General features: G+C 49.2%; 1 protein-coding gene across 1 annotated transcript in view; it reads right to left on the reverse strand.

The window, feature by feature from the left end:
* med1 (mediator complex subunit 1) overlaps positions 1-3,049 on the reverse strand; it is a 36,349-nt gene extending 33,300 nt beyond the window's left edge. The window contains exon 1 of the mRNA XM_067968811.1: positions 2,913-3,049. Coding sequence (XP_067824912.1) covers positions 2,913-3,039 — 127 coding nt within the window. The 5' untranslated portion in view covers positions 3,040-3,049. The remainder of the gene's footprint in view (positions 1-2,912) is intronic.
* Between the last annotated feature and the right edge of the window lie 16,327 nt (positions 3,050-19,376).

The following is a 19,376-nucleotide window of genomic DNA, read 5'->3' on the forward strand; positions in this document are numbered from 1 at the left end:
GGGAATGAAGGGGGGGGGGAGGAGGGGGAATGAAGGGGGGGGGAGAGGGGGAATGAAGGGGGGGGGGGAGAGGGGGAATGAAAGGGGGGGGGGAGAGAGGGGGAATGAAGGGGGGGGGGAGAGGGGGAATGAAGGGGGGGGGGGGAGAGGGGGAATGAAGGGGGGGGGGGAGAGGGGGAATGAAGGGGGGGGGGGAGAGGGGGAATGAAGGGGGGGGGGGGGGATGAGGGGGAATGAAGGGGGGGGGGGAGAGGGGGGAATGAAGGGGGGGGGGGGAGAGGGGGAATGAGGGGGGGGGGGGGAGAGGGGGGAATGAAGGGGGGGGGGGGGAGAGGGGGAATGAAGGGAGGGGGGGGGAGAGGGGGAATGAAGGGGGGGGGGGGAGAGGGGGAATGAAGGGGGGGGGGGGGGGAGAGGGGGAATGAAGGGGGGGGGGGGGGGAGGGGGAATGAAGGGGGGGGGGGGGGGAGAGGGGGGAATGAAGGGGGGGGGAGAGGGGGAATTAAGGGGGGGGGAGAGGGGGAATTAAGGGGGGGGGAGAGGGGGAATTAAGGGGGGGGGAGAGGGGGAATTAAGGGGGGGGGGGAGAGGGGGAATGAAGGGGGGGGGGGGGAGAGGGGGAATGAAGGGGGGGGGGGGGAGAGGGGGAATGAAGGGGGGGGGGAGAGGGGGAATGAAGGGGGGGGGGAGAGGGGGAATGAAGGGGGGGGGGGGAGAGGGGGAATGAAGGGGGGGGGGAGAGGGGCGAATGAAGGGGGGGGGGGAGAGGGGGAATGAAGGAGAGGGGGAATGAAGGGGGGGGAGGAGAGGGGGGAATGAAGGGGGGGGTGGGAGAGGGGAATGAAGGGGGGGGGGGAGAGGGGGAATGAAGGGGGGGGGGGAGAGGGGGAATGAAGGGGGGGGGGGAGAGGGGGGAATGAAGGGGGGGGGGGAGAGGGGGAATTGAAGGGGGAGGGGGGGGGGGAGAGGGGGAATGAAGGGGGGGGGGGGGGATGAGGGGGAATGAAGGGGGGGGGGGGAGAGGGGGGAATGAAGGGGGGGGGGGGAGAGGGGGAATGAAGGGGGGGGGGGGGGAGAGGGGGAATGAAGGGGGGGGGGGGGCGAGAGGGGGAATGAAGGGGGGGGGGGGGGGGAGAGGGGGAATGAAGGGGGGGGGGGGGGGAGAGAGGGGGAATGAAGGGGGGGGGGGGGAGAGGGGGAATGAAGGGGGGGGGGGAGAGGGGGAATGAAGGGGGGGGGGGAGAGGGGGAATGAAGGGGGGGGGGAGAGGGGGGAATGAAGGGGGGGGGGGGAGAGGGGGGAATGAAGGGGGGGGGAGAGGGGGAATGAAGGGGGGGGGGAGAGGGGGAATGAAGGGGGGGGGGGGAAGAGGGGGAATGAAGGGGGGGGGGGAGAGGGGGAATGAAGGGGGGGGGGGGGGGGAGAGGGGGAATGAAGGGGGGGGGGGGGGGGGGAGAGGGGGAATAAGGGGGGGGGGGGGGAGAGGGGGAATGAAGGGGGGGGGGGGGGAGAGGGGGGATGAAGGGGGGGGGAATGAAGGGGGGGGGAATGAAGGGGGGGGGAATGAAGGGGGGGGGGGATATGAAGGGGGGGGGGAATGAAGGGGGGGGGGAATGAAGGGGGGGGGAATGAAGGGGGGGGGAGGGGGGGAATGAAGGGGGGGGGGAAATGAAGGGGGGAAGGGGGGGGGGAAATGAAGGGGGGGGGGGAAAGGAAGGGGGGAAGAAGGGGGGGAATGAAGGGGGGGGAGGGGGGGAATGAAGGGGGGGGGAGGGGGGGAATGAAGGGGGGGGTGAGGGGGGGAATGAAGGGGGGGGGAGGGGGGGAATGAAGGGGGGGGGAGGGGGGGAATGAAGGGGGGGGGGAGGGGGGGAATGAAGGGGGGGGGAGGGGGGGAATGAAGGGGGGGGGAGGGGGAGGTGAGGGGGGGGAGGGGAATGAAGGGGGGGGGAGGGGGGGAATGAAGGGGAGGGGGAGGGGGGGGAATGAAGGGGGGGGGAGGGGGGGAATGAAGGGGGGGGGGGGAAGGGGGTGAGGGGGAGGGGGGGAATGAAGGGGGGGGGAGGGAGAGGGGGGGGAGGGGGGGAATGAAGGGGGGGGGGGGAGGGGGGGGAATGAAGGGGGGGGGAATGAAGGGGGGGGGAATGAAGGGGGGGAGAGGGGAGGGGCGAATGAAGGGGGGGAGGGGGGGGGGAAATGAAGGGGGGGAGGGGGGGGGGAATGAAGGGGGGGAATGAAGGGGGGGAGGGGGGGGGGGAATGAAGGGGGGGGAGGGGGGGGGGAATGAAGGGGGGGAATGAAGGGGGGGAGGGGGGGGGGAATGAAGGGGGGGGAGGGGGGGGGGAATGAAGGGGGGGAATGAAGGGGGGGGAATGAAGGGGGGGGGAGGGGGGAATGAAGGGGGGGGAGGGGGGGAATGAAGGGGGGGGGAGGGGGGAATGAAGAGGGGGGGAGGGGGGAATGAAGGGGGGGGAGGGGGGAATGAAGGGGGGGGAGGGGGGAATGAAGGGGTGGGGGAGCGGGGGAATGAAGGGGGGGGAGGGGGGAGAATGAAGGGGGGGGAGGGGGGGAACTGAAGGGGGGGGAGGGGGGGGAGGGGGGGAGGGGGGGATGGAGGGGGGGGATGAAGGGGGAGTCCCCATTCCCAACCTGTGCCCAAAGAGTTTGTGGAGATGATGGGCTCTCAACCTTGGGGATAATCCCACCCCGTTACCTCACGAATTGGTTCATCCTTCAGTAAGCCCCCTCCATCTCCATTTTATTCTTCCAACTCCTTGTTCTCGGGGCCCTCACCCCCCCCCCCCCGGTCCCCCTGCCCCTGAAGCCCAAGTTACCACAGCTCCCCCGTCCCCGGGGCTGCAGCCCGCGCTGCCCGCCTCAGGGTTACGGCCCCACCCCGCCCTCCTGCCTACCTGTCGCTTCTTCTTTACTCCGCTCGGCGTGCGACGGCTGATGCTGGGGGTGCGGCCCGGCCGGGGTGTCCAGGGGGCCGCTGTGACCGTAAGAGACCGAGACAGGGATCCCCTGCAACGCCGCCATCTTCCCCTTCCCTCCCTTCGCACAGCTTCGCCGCGCGGAATGTGAGCGTCACTTCCGTCGCAGTGAAGCACTCGTCACAAGGCAGGGAGCGTGAAGAGTGCCCCTGGAGGAAAATAGTGGTAACTACACACAGAAAAAAACCTGAATGAGTTTGGAAGAAGGTCCAGTCTTGGTAAAATAGTGGGAGCTTTCTCAACTTATCTTTTTATTGCAGTTTTCCTCCTGTCCTCCATAAGATGTGTTAACTCTTCGTTTTTTTTTCATAAAATATACTTTATTCATAAAATTTGCAGCAAAACATACAATACAGTTGTCATATCACATTCCAAACGTACACAATACAGATTATACCAATTTTCAGGTTACGTCAAGTACAGTTCAATGAACACATTGTACATAATTACAGTTCATGATACTCTGGGGTGCCTCATTGCATTATACTCAATACAGATTATTGATTACAGATTCATTATAGGTACATTACATCAATTTGAATTTTACATTCTGCCCCGGGAGGTTTCCCTGATTGCAGCCCCTCGGTATACAATGCAGGAAGGCTCTAAATGGTTGACTCTTGGTTTTTTTTTCCAAAAAATATAAGTTATTCATAAAATTTGTAGCAAAACATACAATACAGTTGTCATATCACATTCCAAACGTACACAATACTGATTATACGATTTGCAGGTTAAATCAAGTACAGTGACTGCCCTTGACATCAAGGCAGCATTTGACCGAGTGTGGCACCAAGGAGCCCTAGTAAAATTGAAGTCAATGGGAATCAGGGGGAAAACTCTCCAGTGGCTGGAGTCATACCGAGCACAAAGGAAGATGGTAGTGCTTGTTGGAGGCCAATCATCACAGCCCCAGGACATTGCTGCAGGAGTTCCTCAGGGCAGTGTCCTAGGCCCAACTATCTTCAGCTGCTTCATCAATGACCTTCCCTCCATCATAAGGTCAGAAATGGGGATGTTCGCTGATGATTACACAGTGTTCAGTTCCATTCGCAACCCCTCAGATAATGAAGCAGTCCGAGCCCGCATGCAGCAAGACCTGGACAACATCCAGGCTTGGGCTCATAAGTGGCAAGTAACATTCACGCCAGACAAGTGCCAGGCAATGACCATCTCCAACAAGAGAGAGTCTAACCACCTCCCCTTGACATTCAATGGCATTACCATCGCCGAATCCCCCACCATCAACATCCTGGGGATCACCATTGACCAGAAACTTAACTGGACCAGCCATATAAATACCATGGCTACGAGAGCAGGTCAGAGTCTGGGTATTCTGCGGCGAGTGACTCACCTCCTGACTCCCCAAAGCCTTTCCACCATCTACAAGGCACAAGTCAGGAGTGTGATGGAATACTCTCCACTTGCTTGGATGACTGCAGCTCCAACAACACTCAAGAAGCTAGACACCATCCAAGATAAAGCAGCCCGCTTGATTGGCACACCATCCACCACCCTAAACATTCTCTCCCTTCACCACCGGCGCACTGTGGCTGCAGTGTGTACCATCCACAGGATGCACTGCAGCAACTCGACAAGGCTTCTTCGACAGCACCTCCCAAACCCGCGACCTCTACCACCTAGAAGGACAAGGGCAGCAGGCGCATGGGAACAACACCACCTGCACGTTCCCCTCCAAGTCACACACCATCCCGACTTGGAAATATATCGCCGTTCCTTCATCGTCGCTGGGTCAAAATCCTGGAACTCCCTTCCTAACAGCACTGTGGGAGAACCGTCACCACACGGACTGCAGTGGTTCAAGAAGGCGGCTCACCACCACCTTCTCAAGGGCAATTAGGGATGGGCAATAAATGCCGGCCTTGCCAGCGACGCCCACATCCCATGAACGAATAAAAAAAAAGTTCAATGAACACATTGTGCATAATTACAGTTCATGACACTCTGGGTTGTCTCATTGCATTATACTCAATACAGATTATTGATTACAGATTCATTACAGGTACATTACAGATTCATTACAGGTTCATTACAGCAATTTGAATTTTGCATTCTGCCCGGGGTGGGGGGGTTTTCCCTGATTGCAGCCCCTCGGTATACAATGGCAGGAAGGCTCCAAATGGTTGCCTTTCCCCACAGAGCCTTTGCGGTGGCTGCGCCTAGCTTCAGTGTGTCCCTGAGCACGTAGTCCTGGACCTTGGAATGTGCCAGTCTGCAACACTCGGTCGAGGACAGCTCCATGCATTGGAAGACCAGCAAGTTTCGGGCAGACCAAAGGGTGTCTTTCACCGAGTTAATGGTCTTCCAGCAGCAGTTGATGTCCGTCTCGGTGTGCGTCCCCGGGAACAGCCCGTAGAGCACAGAGTCCTGTGTTACGGAATTGCTCGGTACGAACCTGGACAGATACCATTGCATCTCTCTCCAGACCTTCTTTGCAAAGGCACATTCCATAAGGAGATGGGTGACGGTTTCGTCTGCACCGCAGCCTCCTCGGGGACAGCGCGCGGTGGCGCTGAGAGTCCGAGAGTGCATGAAGGATCTGACAGGAAGGGCCCTTCTCACCACCAGCCAAGCTCGGTCTTGGTGCTTGTTTGAAAGTTCTGGCGATGAGGCATTCTGCCAAATGACATTGACAGTCTGCTCGGGGCACCAACTGACAGGATCCATCATCTCCTTTTCCTGCAGGGTCTCGAGGACGTTACGTGCGGACCACTTACTGATCGTCTTGTGGTCGAAATTTTTTTTGCATAAACTTTTCGACAAGGGACAGGTGGGGTGGAACGGTCCAACTGGAAGGAGTGTTCCGTGGCAGCGTGGCCAGGCCCATCCATCGCAACACCGGGGACAGGTAGAACCTCAGCACGTAGTGACATTTTGTGTTTTCGTACCAAGGGTCGACGCAAAGCTTGATGCAGCCGCACACGAAAGTGGCCATCAGGATGAGGGCCACGTTGGGCACACCTTTCCCCCCTTTCTCCAGAGATTTGTACATCGTGTCCCTGCGGACACGGTCCATTTTTGATCTCCAGATAAAGCGGAAGATGGCTCGGGTGACTGTCACGGCACAGGAGCGAGGTATGGGCCAGACCTGTGCCAAGTACAGCAACACCGAGAGCCCCTCGCACCTGATGACCAGGTTTTTGCCCACGATCGAGAGGGATCGTCGATCCCACAGTCCCAATTTCTGCTTCACCTTGGACATGCGCTCCTTCCAGTTCTTGGTGCATGCCCCGGCCCCCCCAAACCAGATCCCCAGCACCTTAAGGTAATCCGACCTAACAGCGAAGGGGGCAAAGGATCGGTCGGTCCAGTTCCCAAAGAACATGGCCTCGCTCTTGGTGCAATTTACCCTGGCCCCTGAGGCCAGTTTGAACTGGTCGCAGATGTTCATCAATCTGCGGACCGACAGCTGATCCGAGCAAAAGACGGCGACGTTGTCCATGTACAGGGAGGCCTTGACCTGAGTGTCTCCGCTGCCTGGGATCGTCACCCCTCCTATGCCCGCATCCCTCCTGATGGACTCGGCAACGGGTTCGATGCAACACACGAACAAGACGGAGGAGAGAGGACAGCCCTGCCTGACTCCAGATTTGATCGGAAAGCTTTCTGATTCCCACCCGTTGATTGAAACGGCGCTACTGATGTTTGTGTAGAGCTGTTGGGTCCAATCACGGATTCCCTCCCCAAACCCCATTTTGGAGAGCACGTCCATCATGTACGTGTGGGCTATTCTGTCAAAGGCCTTCTCCTGGTCCAGGCTGATCAGGCAGGTATTCACCCCCCTGTCCTGTACGTAGGCGATCGTATCCCTGAGTAGTGCCAGGCTATCAGAGATCTTCCTGCCGGGCACGGGGCAGGTCTGATCGGGGTGAATTACCACGTCCAGGGCTGACTTGACCCGATTGGCGATGACCTTGGACAGAATTTTGTAGTCCACGTTAAGTAGTGAGATGGGTTGGCAATTTTTGATTTCTTCCCTCTCCCCCTTCTGCTTGTAGACGTCCTTCAGGGAAATTATAATTGGTGATTTTAGCGGACAAATACTATTGTGCATATATGATAATCCTCTGTCTGCTATTTCAGCAGAGACGTTGACACATTTATTTCAGTCCCTTTCAAAGTGACATTAAAACAAATAAGTTGCTGTAATTTATTTTGTGACTTTTTTCCTGCATGTGAGTTCAGAGATGCTGGTACTGGGGAATCTTTCATTTTCAGCACTCAGTGCCAGCATTGAGTGACCTCAGGAGCACTGTGGTGTAAATTAGATGCAGAGTAATGCTTCCCCTACTCTGTCCCCACTTTTGTGCCGTAGCTCCAACTTCAGAAGTGTACTCCTATTGCCCCTGTGTGTTTTTTTTCCCCATCTACCGCCCCCGACATTCTAGATGCTCTTTGAGTGAGATTAATGCCAAATTAAGAGTCATTTTTGTGCTGTGGGTTTTGTGAGTTACCGCTGTCAAACCAGTTTCACAGACACCTTAGCGTCATAGACAGAGCAGCAGTGGAGCTAAAGCACATCATTGAGATAGAATTGGGACGCTTTATTCTGCCTCAGGCCACGCAGTCTCTTATACGAGAATGTTAGATACCAGCATTGAATATCTGATTTTGGAAAGCATTCTATTCCCCAGCACAGTGTCCCTTGTCCCGATGGATGCACAAGTTCATCTATTTGTAACCTCGTTCCCCACATTTTCTCAGTTTGACCAGGTGTGTGAAGGTCTCCAACCCAACTTCCAAATGCTGGATCTGATGGATGGGAAGAACAGAGCGGATGTAGAGAAGGTGCTGGATCTTGAATTCAGAAGGCTGATCCACTGGGTCAGCCCCCCCCCGCCTTGACTCCCCATCAGAATGGGGTCATAAAGGCTAAAAACATTCCCATCCAGTCACTCAGTGGTATGATATAAGGTGTATTTCAGTAACACTTACTAACAGTATGATTTAACGAATCACCCTCTGCCTTTAGCTGCCTGGGCCCTAAGCTCTGGAATTCCCTCCCTAAAACTCTCTGCCTCTCCACCTCTCTCTCCTCCTTTAAGACGCTCCTTAAACAGTACCTCTTTGACCAAGCTTTTGGTCACCTGTCCTAATATCTTCTTGTGGCTCGGTGTCAAATTTTCTTTGATAATGCTCCTGTGAAGTGCCTTGGGACGTTTTACTACGTTAAAAGACAGACTTGCATTTATATAGTGCTTTTCACAACTTCAGGGTGTCCCAAAGAGCTTTACAGCCAATGAAGAATTTTTGAAGTGTAGTCACTGTTATAATGTAGGAAATGCAGCAGCCAATTTGCGCACAGCAAGCTCCCACAAACAGCAATTTGATAATGGCCAGATAATCTGTTTTTAGTGATGTTGGTCAAGAGATAAATATTGGCCAGGACACCAGGGATAACTCCGCTGCTCTTCTTCGAAATAGTGCCATGGGATCTTTACATCCACCTGAGAGGGCAGACAGGGCCTCAGTTTAACATCTCATCAAAAAGACAGCACCTCCCAACAATGCAGCACTCTCTCAGTACTGCACTGGAGTGTCAGCCTAGATTTTGTGCTCAAGTCTCTGGAGTGGGACTATGAACCCACAACCTTCTGATTTAGAGACAAGAGGGCAACCAACTGAGCCACAGCTGACACTAAAGCCACCTCTATAAATGCAAATTGTTGTCGTTGCTACTAAATAACTGACAGTAACATCATCAGCATCCAGCTGGTCAATTGCCAGTATTGCTGGTGTATACAGTGATCTGCACTATAACCCAACATATTTCTGGCTATGAAGCCTGTCAGATTCCTATCAACGTTCTCTTGCTGAAGACTGAGAGGGGGATGCTTCCAATTCCAGCCTCAGCAATCGACAAAGTCAGGTGGAGCAGAGACACAAGGGACAGAGCAGGGAATGGGAGGCTTGAACATGCCGACACTATTTGCAGTGCACGGTTTGAACTGACTGTAGAGTGATGTCGAATGAGACTCTCTGGAGGAGGGTGTCTCACACTGATTTAGTTTGATACGTCATGGAGTGTAAGTCCAGGGTTGTGTCAAATTTGGTTTACAGTGTCTTCAGAGGGTTCGTTGGACCTTCTCGGCACTTTTTAAATCCATCTGACCTTAATTTAAGTATCTAGAGAACAGTAATTCTCCCCTCCTAGCTCCCGAAACATTTAAATCCTTCACTATTGAGCGAGAGCTGCACATATGTGTACATCCAGACCTGTGCAGAGTTGTCACCAGATCAGGACAATTAGTTTTCCAGCCAGGCTGAATTGTACCAATGGCTCTGGCTAGCTAGAACCTGAACTGCAGCTACCAGTATCGGACTCACCCTTGGACACACATAAACTCTCCCTCAGCTGAACAAATGCCAATAGGATTAAATAGTATAGGCATCTGTTAGGACATCCAAGTGCAACTCAACAAAGCCTTCACCGCAGGATGTTCTGAATTGTTCTGCTTCCTTTTCAGAACTGAATCCTGACACCCTAATCCTGTTGGCTGCCAGTGTTGAGATGAAGATTATATCCACGCAGCTGAGCTGGTAAGAACACACGTTGTTATTAAGTCGGGTCAGAGGGAGAGGAGAGGGCAGAGAGACGCTAACTTGATTTCTGGATGATGACCAGCGTCTGAAACACATCAGTGATCCAGAAGGCAGAGATCCTTAAATGGAGTTAGTTAAAATGTCAGGAATGTTTAAAATACATAGGGTAGAAATTACTGTCACTGATGTTATGGTACAAATGCTTAAAGTGCTCATAACAAATTCTTCCATCTGGAATTTTAACAGACTTATTAACCCAGAATTTGATGTGAGTGGGTTAAGTGTTCGTACGATAACATTGGCGACAGTGATTTCTACTTTTCTATTCTTTTGCCATTATCTGCAATTATTGGATGCATGAGCATTAAAGTGATTCATTTGATGGCCATTCTGGACACTGTGATATCTGGTCTGAGGCTGAGACCATTGTTCTGTCCAGATTGTGTTTTCCCAGGGACTTGATCAGCTTTTTTCTTGTATATTGTTAATTCAAGTCCAAGTGATTTCTAGACTATGACAATGGGTTATAAAAGAGAAAAAATATCCACCTGGACAGCAGAGATTCTGAACTGAAGTTAATTAAAATCAGTGCTCATTCTCTGTGTTTATCTGTTGTACTCACTACAGAAAATAATTCAGTACAGAAATTGATTCAGTACAAAAAATGATTCAGTACAGAAAATGATTCATTTCACTGAAGAAACAGAAACAAAACAGCACAGATACATTCCCAAATACTTGTTTTAGGGACACTATCTAATGTCTCTCCAATTTGTCAACATTATTGTGATGATTGCTCCTCTGAAATTTGCTTGTTCTTTCTATGCTCTAAACACACTCCTTATACACCTCCTTCCTCCCCATATTCCAACTGTGATTTGAAATCAGGGTTCGAAACACCATCTCCTACTCTAATTTTATATCCCAGGATCTCAAAACTGTTGCACTCTTTGCCCCGTTAAGACCCTCTTCCCCCTGCAATCAACAGGCTTTTGAAACTCAAGCTTGGCGTTAACTACTTCTTGATTTACCTGGTCTATTCCCCAACTTTTTCCTACCCTGTTGATGTCTTTGCTTTTCACAAGGGTTTCAGGGTCGCAAAATTGTACAGTTGCTGAATTGGAGTCAGGATTATGGTTCAGTACTTCATTGAAACAAGGTAAATGATGTAAGTGGTGCAGCAGCACCGAGAAATCCCTTACCAACCTATGGGTTGATAGGATGTGGTTTCATGCCTATAATTCCCTGTATAAGTCTGTCAGGGAAATCCACTGGAAGCTTGGCACTTCCCAGCAGGGTGAGAGGGAAGAATTACAGACCGGGCCGTCCAGTTTCTTCAGACACGCTGACCAGTATTATAGAGTGGCATTGGGAGATCTTGATCTTGTGGAAAAACACTCAGAAAACTACACACCGCAGTAATAAAATGGCAGTTTCAGTCAATGCTTCCCTGGGTACAGCAAGCGAAGGGAGTGCTGAGCTATGCTTGTTGTGTTGCCATGTTATTCTCCATCCTTTGTGGAACCATAGCCTCAAGAGTGAGTGTAGGATCCCTGAGAAGGCTGCAATCATCCTTATGTGTGCAAAAGTGAGCTATCACATTCAGAATTGGTGTCAGTGCGTTCAGGCTAGAGAGAGTGAAAATGAATCAGAGTTCCTGCTCCCGATTACTATCCATCACCCGCTGCTGGGCGGTCTGTGTGTGTAGATGTTTGGTAAGGACGGGTTGAGTGATGCTTTCCACAGTTAAATAGCTAGCCTACATGAAGAACGGCCTCTTGAGTGAGATACTGGAAAGCTGTTGGCATCCTGTGGAACTGACCCCCAGCAACAGGCCGCACCCGAAGGAGGGGGAAGAATTAAAAGGGAAAAACATTTAGAATGAAGGTTATGAGTTAGCCCTTTTTGTTGCTGAGTAGAGGCACTATTATGGGTTGCGTTTGTTACCTGTTGCTTGTCTTTAATTAAATCCCTTTTCTCTCACAATAATGAGATGTTCGTATGTACTCAAGCACGCCATAGAAACCTGAGTAAAATAAGTAATAAGGTTGGATAAGCCCTCAGAGTTTTCTCTGGTGTATCCCTCTGAACTGGACAACGGTTGGGATTCTTCCCGGGCCTGGGACAAAAACACAATGGAAGAACTCGGTACTACCGCAGATGGACTTCTGACTGATTTCTTAATTGCAGACATGTGCCAGGACAAAGAAGGATACTAATCTCAGCCTAGCTTAATGAAGAAGGCTGCTTCCATCATCTTAAATACAAGGAAACAATCTTTCCCAGGGTACCTCTGAAACATCCTCCAACCCTACAACCCTCTGAAATCTCTGCGCTCCTCCAATTCTGGCCTCTTGCACATCCCCGATTTTAATCGCTCCACCATTGGCAGCCATGCCTTCAGCAGCCTAGACCCTAAGCTCTGGAATTCCCTCCCTAAACCTCGACTTCTCTCTACCTCTCTCTCCTCCTTTCAGACGCTCCTTAAAACCTACCTTTTGACTAAGCTTTAGGTCAACTGTCCTAATATCTCCTTATGTGGCTCGGTGTCAAATTTTGTCTGATTACACTCCTGTGAAGCACCTTGGGACGTTATACTACGTTAAAGGTGATATATAAATGCAAATTGTTGTTGTTAGATTGAAATTATTTCTCCCTTTTTAACTTAGATTTGCTATTCACACTGTACGGTTGTTCTGATCAGTATAAAATCTGACCTTTGTGAACATTTCTTTCATGGAACTGTTTCAACACGAAAACTTCTTACTTCACCCCACAGAGACAAACATCCTTCTGAAATATTTTTATTCTAATTGGTTTTCCGGATGGAAGGGATAGAGGAAGGATTACAGTGTTACCAATCACCTGTACTTAAAACAGACCAACCTAGAAATACGCAGGAAACTGAGGAGACCCCAGTCCTTAATCTCACAGATGAGGAGTTGGAAATAACACAGCGGATGTTGGAAGAATTTGGATTTCACCCACAGAGAGAAAATGCTTCAGCATCATGCAATATGGATTGTGGAAATCGAAACAAGTTGTTTTCTGTCTTTGCTGCTCTGTGTGTTCTCAGTGCTTTAGATAACTGAGCAAATGTGAAATGATTCATATCGTCAGACATGGTCATTGAATGTTAATTGTATCTATGTGATTTATATCAATTAGTGTTAATTGGATTCAGGTGGTGGGTATCAATTGGGGACTCACTTGTATCCACTTATGAGAGAGCTGATCTAGGGTGTGGTGTTAGTGTGTGTAATGTTGAGCTCTGCGAATAAAGGCTTGGAAGCAACTGAAGACCTGGATCTGGTATTCTATCCTTCACCACCGGGCTATCCAATTTTACAACATTGAAGATGCAACCCTTCACTTTCCAGTCATCTCCTTGCCGACTGGAGGCTGCATCCTGTTCCTATCTGTTTATTGGAGATGTTGTCTTCACTGTGACAGTCTCTGCTATTGATGGCAGCATCCTCACCCAGTCTCTCTTTGGCTCTCTTGAGGTACCATCTTTGGATGCAGAGGGCATCTTTTGCACTATGTGTTTACTTGTAACATTGTGGAACTGTAAAGTGTATTTTTAGTTAGCCCTTTGCACTGCTGTAGGCTGGGTACCGACAGTGTATTGTGTTGTATCATCTATCTGTTTGCTTTAATAAACTCCTTTTCTTTCACAATAGTGAGAGAGAGAGAAAATAAAGAAAGAACTTGCATTTATATATCCCCTTTCATGACCTCAGGACATCCCAAAGCGCTTTACAGCCAATGAAGCACTTTTGAAGTGTAGTCATTAATGTAAGAAAAGTGGCAGCCAATTTGCACACAGCAAGGTCCCACAAATAGCAATGTGATAATGTCCAGATAATCTATTCTTTAGTGATGTTGGTTGAGGGATAAATATTGGCCAGAATTCCCCTGCTCTCCTTCGAATAGTGCCATTCGATCATTTACGTCCACCTGAGAGGGCAGATGGGGCCTCGGTTTAACATCTCATCTGAAAGACGGCACCTCCGACGATGCAGCACTCCCTCAGTACTGCACTGGAGTGTCAGCCTAGATTATGTGCTCAAGTCTCTGGAGTTGAACACACAACCCTCTGGCTCAGAGGCGAGAGTGCGACCCACTGAGCCACGGCTGCGCGTATACACTCAAAATGTTCATACTTTGTCAAATGTTCATTACTGTTCAATTACCACCCAGCGGCCATTTTTAACATCGCTGTTTTTCCGGGTGACTCAGGGAGGAGCCTCATATGTCTATGCAAATTGGGGTCCTATCACCCTGGACCCCACGAGGATAGTTTGGGCCGTCGCTTCCCCCCTGGGCTCCGCCCGCTTTCCACACCCGCAAAACCCCTCCTGAACCCCCTCCCCACATCTGACTGTGGCCTCCGAGCTGCTCCATCTTCACGGGCCAAAAGCTGGTGAGCTGCCAGCTCAAGCAGACAGCTGGCCGCAGATGTAAATGAGACCCAGCAGTTAAAATAGACCGTGCCTCCCACCATCGGCAGCCCACCCATCCCTCTGGCTTCCCACTCAGGAGCTCAAACTTCCCTCTTTCGTGTTTCTGGCCCACCGTGTCGTACCTAACTGAGGAGCAGCATCTGCTTTAAATCATTGCGACTTGAACTGAACAAAACCAGCCAGAAATTCCTATTTTGTCATCCCTCCACTCATGTTAAACCACTGAAAATGAGTTCAGATGTATACGATCCCTATTTCACTCCAGAATTCAGAAAACCTGACCTCTATGTAACTCTGTAATCCTTTCCCCAAACAGCAATCATTCTGAAAGCAAAAAAAAGGAAGACATTAAACGGAGTATGTTTCTGTCTAATTTGAAAGCCAAATATGGTTTATTCCTCAGTTCTGCAATTCTCTGATGCACAAAGAAACCCAAAAGACATCTAAAAAATTGCCAGCTTTCAAACTGAAAATAGGAAGGAGAAGTGGGTTTAAAGTTTTGCTTTTTTAACTTTTGCTTCAACTTCAGAAGTACTAGAAGTTAGGTACCTGCAAGGACAGCCCTCAATACCAATTCCTTTGGACAATGTGGGGGTTTTCTAGACTGTCAGGCAACAGGAACATCAAGGGAATACCGAAACGTGATTTTCACTAGACCACCAATCCTCCCCAAACCCAACCCTCCCTGATAGACTGCCAGAAAATGTGGGCACAGCCACAGAAATCCATTTAATGTAGATGATTAGACACAGGCCACAGCTAGACCCTGGGGAATTGGAAGCTTCCCACCAGACCGCTAGATATCTAAAGAAAAAAGCCTACGTTTGTTGCTGTGTCTCCAATGACACACAACAACAACAACAACTTGCATTTATATAGCGCCTTTAACGTGGTAAAACACCCCAAGGCGCTTCACAGGAGTGAATATCAAACAAAATTTGACATTGAGCCACATAAGGAGATATTAGGACAGATGATCAAAAGCTTGGTCAAAGAGGTTGGTTTTAAGTAGCATCTTAAAGGTGGAGAGAAAGGTGGAGAAGTTTAGGGAGCGAATTCCAGAACTTAGGGTCTAGGCAGCTGAAGGCATGGCCGCCAATGGTGGAGTGATGGAAATCGGGGATGCGCAAGAGGCCAGAATTGGAGGAGCCTCCCCACCAGCCCATGTGACGGCAGAAGATTACAAAACATCCAGGATGGCGACGGAAAGGTTAGAATTAGCCTCAGTGCTCCTGGGAAGGGAAGGGAACAGACAGCCTTTATTGGCTGAAAAAACAGCCTTTGAATTCGGACGTCACCCAATCAGGGTTAATCTTCATCAATGCGGGTCCTGTAGTTATTGCCAGAGTCTTGTTGGTGATAACTTGTGTTTCAGAGTAACATTGAACAGTATTATTGCTATTGTCCATGAGAGGGTGCTGTGTCACATGAAACCACATGTACTGAACAGTAAGCTCCACACTACGCTCCAAATCAGCTGACTAAAACCACATGCCAGTGGTTGCAGCACACCACAACACTGACCAATCAAACTAAAAAGAAATCATGAGCTGGCTCCTGCCAGCCAATTAAAAATGAACCTCCTACCAACCCATCCCTGAGCACCAAACACAACTCCACCGTGACAGCAGATTGGTTACCTCAAAATAATGCTACTCACGCTGTAAGATTTTAATTTCCCTTCACCCTAAGACTCATAAAAATGATTTTGAGGACCATTAAAATTAGGATGGACACAAAACTAGATTGTCCCTGGTCCGTTTTGTGCTCGGTCATTCGATCACAGACAGGGTAGTATTTGATGCTCAGAGATAAGCCAGAGGTTCATTCCTCAGCCACACCGGAGATGGGATACACTGCATGCAAATGCAAAAACACCTCCGTACAGCATTAGGGGGCACTCCTGTCTCTTCAGAAATACAGTAATACCTGTACCATTGTACAACCATGAATTTAAACAAGTTGTTTCATTGCAATGTTCTAGAGATTGGACTTTCCTTTATTTAGTGAAAAACTCACATTTTCATGTTTTGGACCTTGTTGCATGTCCAATTGTACTTTATTGTCAGCAGGCTCAACTGCTTAATTTTTTAATACGGTGAAATCTGTAAATTACGGACAGCTAAAGGACTGGTATCAGCGGTCCTTTTCTTGCAGGTGTCCTTATTTTCAAAATGATCATTGTATGTCCAGTAAAAATTTTCCTAACAATCTTGGAAGACCCAGCTGAGATTATGATCAGCACCTACTCAGCTGCAACAATGCTAAGAACTTAAGTTTGGAAGCAGATATAACAAAATTGCTGCGCCAAGTATAGTACCTGTACAGTGGAACCTCTTCCTAACCACACTCTCAGACGTCAGACAACCATGGGGTCAGGTACGTGAGCATCTTCTGGGTTCGTGCGGGGTCAGGCGTGCGCCTGAGTTATCAACGAGGTTGCTTTTGGAAGCAGGGACGGCGGCTGCAGTGGGGGGAGATTCAAATCCCGATACCAGCACGGACAAGAAGGAATCCAGTAACAATCCATCGGTCATCATGATCTTCAGACTCAGATACAGAAGGCACTTTGAGCATTTTAATATGTGACATCGGGCTGTGTCCCGTGTTTTAAGTTGTAGAGGGGCTTGGTGCTTTGAACGTTGTCTGTAGTTTGTAATTTTCTGTGGTTTCAGAGTGACTCTTGTATATTTTACAATGTAAGCTATTTGGGACTGTCAATAAGTGTTTATTATTTGCAGGTGTCTGTTTTTTGGGAGTGTCCGTTCATACAAGTTTCACTGTATATGTTTATATTTATAAATAAAATGGTACATCTAGCAGGACACTATTTGTCTGTCACACTTCTACTTTCCGGTTTGTCACATTTCACCATCATACTTAAAGTGTCACACTCAAATCTCTGTGTCACACTTCTAAAAAAAACGTATCAAGAAACTAAGGCAGTCATTTGACAGAGCAGCCAGAATGTTTGTAACCTCTGAACGACCTGTATTTAAAGAACGCTAATTAAGCCAGGAATGGGTCCTGCAGCCTGAACAGCAATTAAACTCTGAATAACCTCACCCAGTGTTTGCATAATTAGACTTTAGACCTTAAAGGGACATGGCTTCACCTTAGCAGCAGAATAATACATTCTGCATTATACGATATAATATTCCTGTCTTTATCAAATGGTATATGATTCACTGATCGTGAGCAATGCCATGAAGATCCGTTAGTGTATATATGAACATTTGTGACATGTCTATCACACTTTGCGTGTCACAGTTTTTCACGCATAGATACAAACTTCTGTGTCACAACTTAAAAAGTATCAAAAAAAAGACAAAGAAAGCCTGTCATTTCCTGCTGATTTCTTCTGACTTTAAGGAGGAGCTAGCAGTTTACAAGGTCTTGCCGACATACAAAGAAACTTCCTAAACAACAGAAAATACCCTGTATTTAACCTCATGATCTGCCACAGAGCAATTCACTTCTCATCAACTCCCAAGGATGTGCCTCAGCAGTAATTAAATGTTGTGGCCTTAAAGGGACCCACAATTAACATACAGGTCCCACCTTAGCAGCAGAATAATACATTGTATAATGTTCCTGTCCTTGTAAAACTGTAGGGAAGATTTTCGTTTCGCTACCACGCCATTTTTAGGCATAAATGCGACAGAAGCAGGACAGACAAAAAACTTACCAGCTGGAGAACCGCCATCCCGATTTTCAGGGGACCTCAATTTAAGCGGCCAGCGCTCCTGCCCGAAGCAGACGGGGGACTAATTAAAATATTTAAATAGGGGTCAACTGACGTTGTCAGGACCCCCACGCAATTTTCATGTTAATTAGCGCTACCACCACGACCTCCTCCAGCCAGCCAATAAACTGCGGGCAGTACAGGCCGGGAGGCCACCTTTTACAGTGCTACTTAAATGGATCATTGGCTGCAGTAAGGGAAAACTGCAAGCAGGCTTGGCACCGATTATTTTCTTCATTCTTTTGGGAGCTCTGAGCCTGAAAGGCTTCCTTAAGTTCACCTCCTTGCTTTTTTTTTTCAAAAAAATATACTTTATTCATAAAATTTGCAGCAAAACATACAATACAGTTGTCATATCACATTCCAAATGTACACAATACAGATTATACAATTTGCAGGTTACATCAAGTACAGTTCAATGAACACATTGTACATAATTACAGTTCATGACACTCTGGGGTGTCTCATTGCATTATACTCAATACAGATTATTGATTACAGATTCATTACAGGTTCATTATAGATTCATTACAGGTACATTCATCTCCTTGCTGCTCAGTGAGCTCATGAAATTTCCCTCATGCAGAAGTACACTGCTCCGCTTAGCCTCTCGACTTTTCCAGCCCTCCCCTTTAAGGTGCTGCTGTAGGCCCTGGATCAATGTTTGTCCTGCTGGATTTCCCGCCCTCCCAAACCATGACATGTGTATTCTGGGAGATGTGGTGCACAGAGTGACATGTGTATTCTGGGAGTTATAGTGCACAGATTGACACTTGTATTCTGGGAGTTGTAGTGCACAGAGTGACACTTGTATTCTGGGAGTTGTAGTGCACAGATTGACACGTGTATTCTGGGAGTTGTAGTGCACAGATTGACACTTGTATTCTGGGAGTTGTAGTGCACAGATTGACACATACATTCTGGGAGTTGTACTACCATGTTCACCTGAGAAGGCTGACAGGGCCTCAGTTTAACATCTCCTCCGAAAGACGGCACCTCTGACAATGCAGCACTCCCCTCAGTACTGCATTGAAGTATCATCTAGATTATGTGCTCAAGTCTTGGAACCTACAACCTTCTGACTCAGAGGTGAGAATGCTACCACTGCGCCAAGACTGAACACCCAAGGGCTCTGTTTCTTTATTTGAAGGCAGCACCTCTAACAATTCAGTACTCTCTCAGTACTCTCTCATTACTACAGTGTCAGTCCAGTTTATGTATGTAGCCTTTAGACCAGAGAGACAGGAGCTCTACCAACGGAGCCAAGCTGACAGTGTACTGCAGCACAAGAATACTCTGAGTCAGAAGGTTGTAGGTTCCAAGACTTGAGCACATAATCTAGACTGATACTTCAATGCAAACTGAGGGGAGTGCTGCATTGTCAGAGGTGCCTTCTTTTGGAGGAGATGTTAAACTGAGGCCCTGTCAGCCTTCTCAGGTGAACATAAAAGATCTCATGGTAGTACAATTCTCAGAATGTATGTGTCACTCTGCACTACAACTCCCAAGAATACATTTAATGTATGCTAGATTCTCTAAAGAGGAAGGGAAGTCCATAGAGAGTAATTTCTGCTCAAAGTAATCCCATTCCCCTATACGCTATGGAAA

Source organism: Heptranchias perlo, chromosome 30 (genome assembly GCF_035084215.1).
Source record: "Heptranchias perlo isolate sHepPer1 chromosome 30, sHepPer1.hap1, whole genome shotgun sequence".
NCBI lineage: Eukaryota > Metazoa > Chordata > Chondrichthyes > Hexanchiformes > Hexanchidae > Heptranchias > Heptranchias perlo.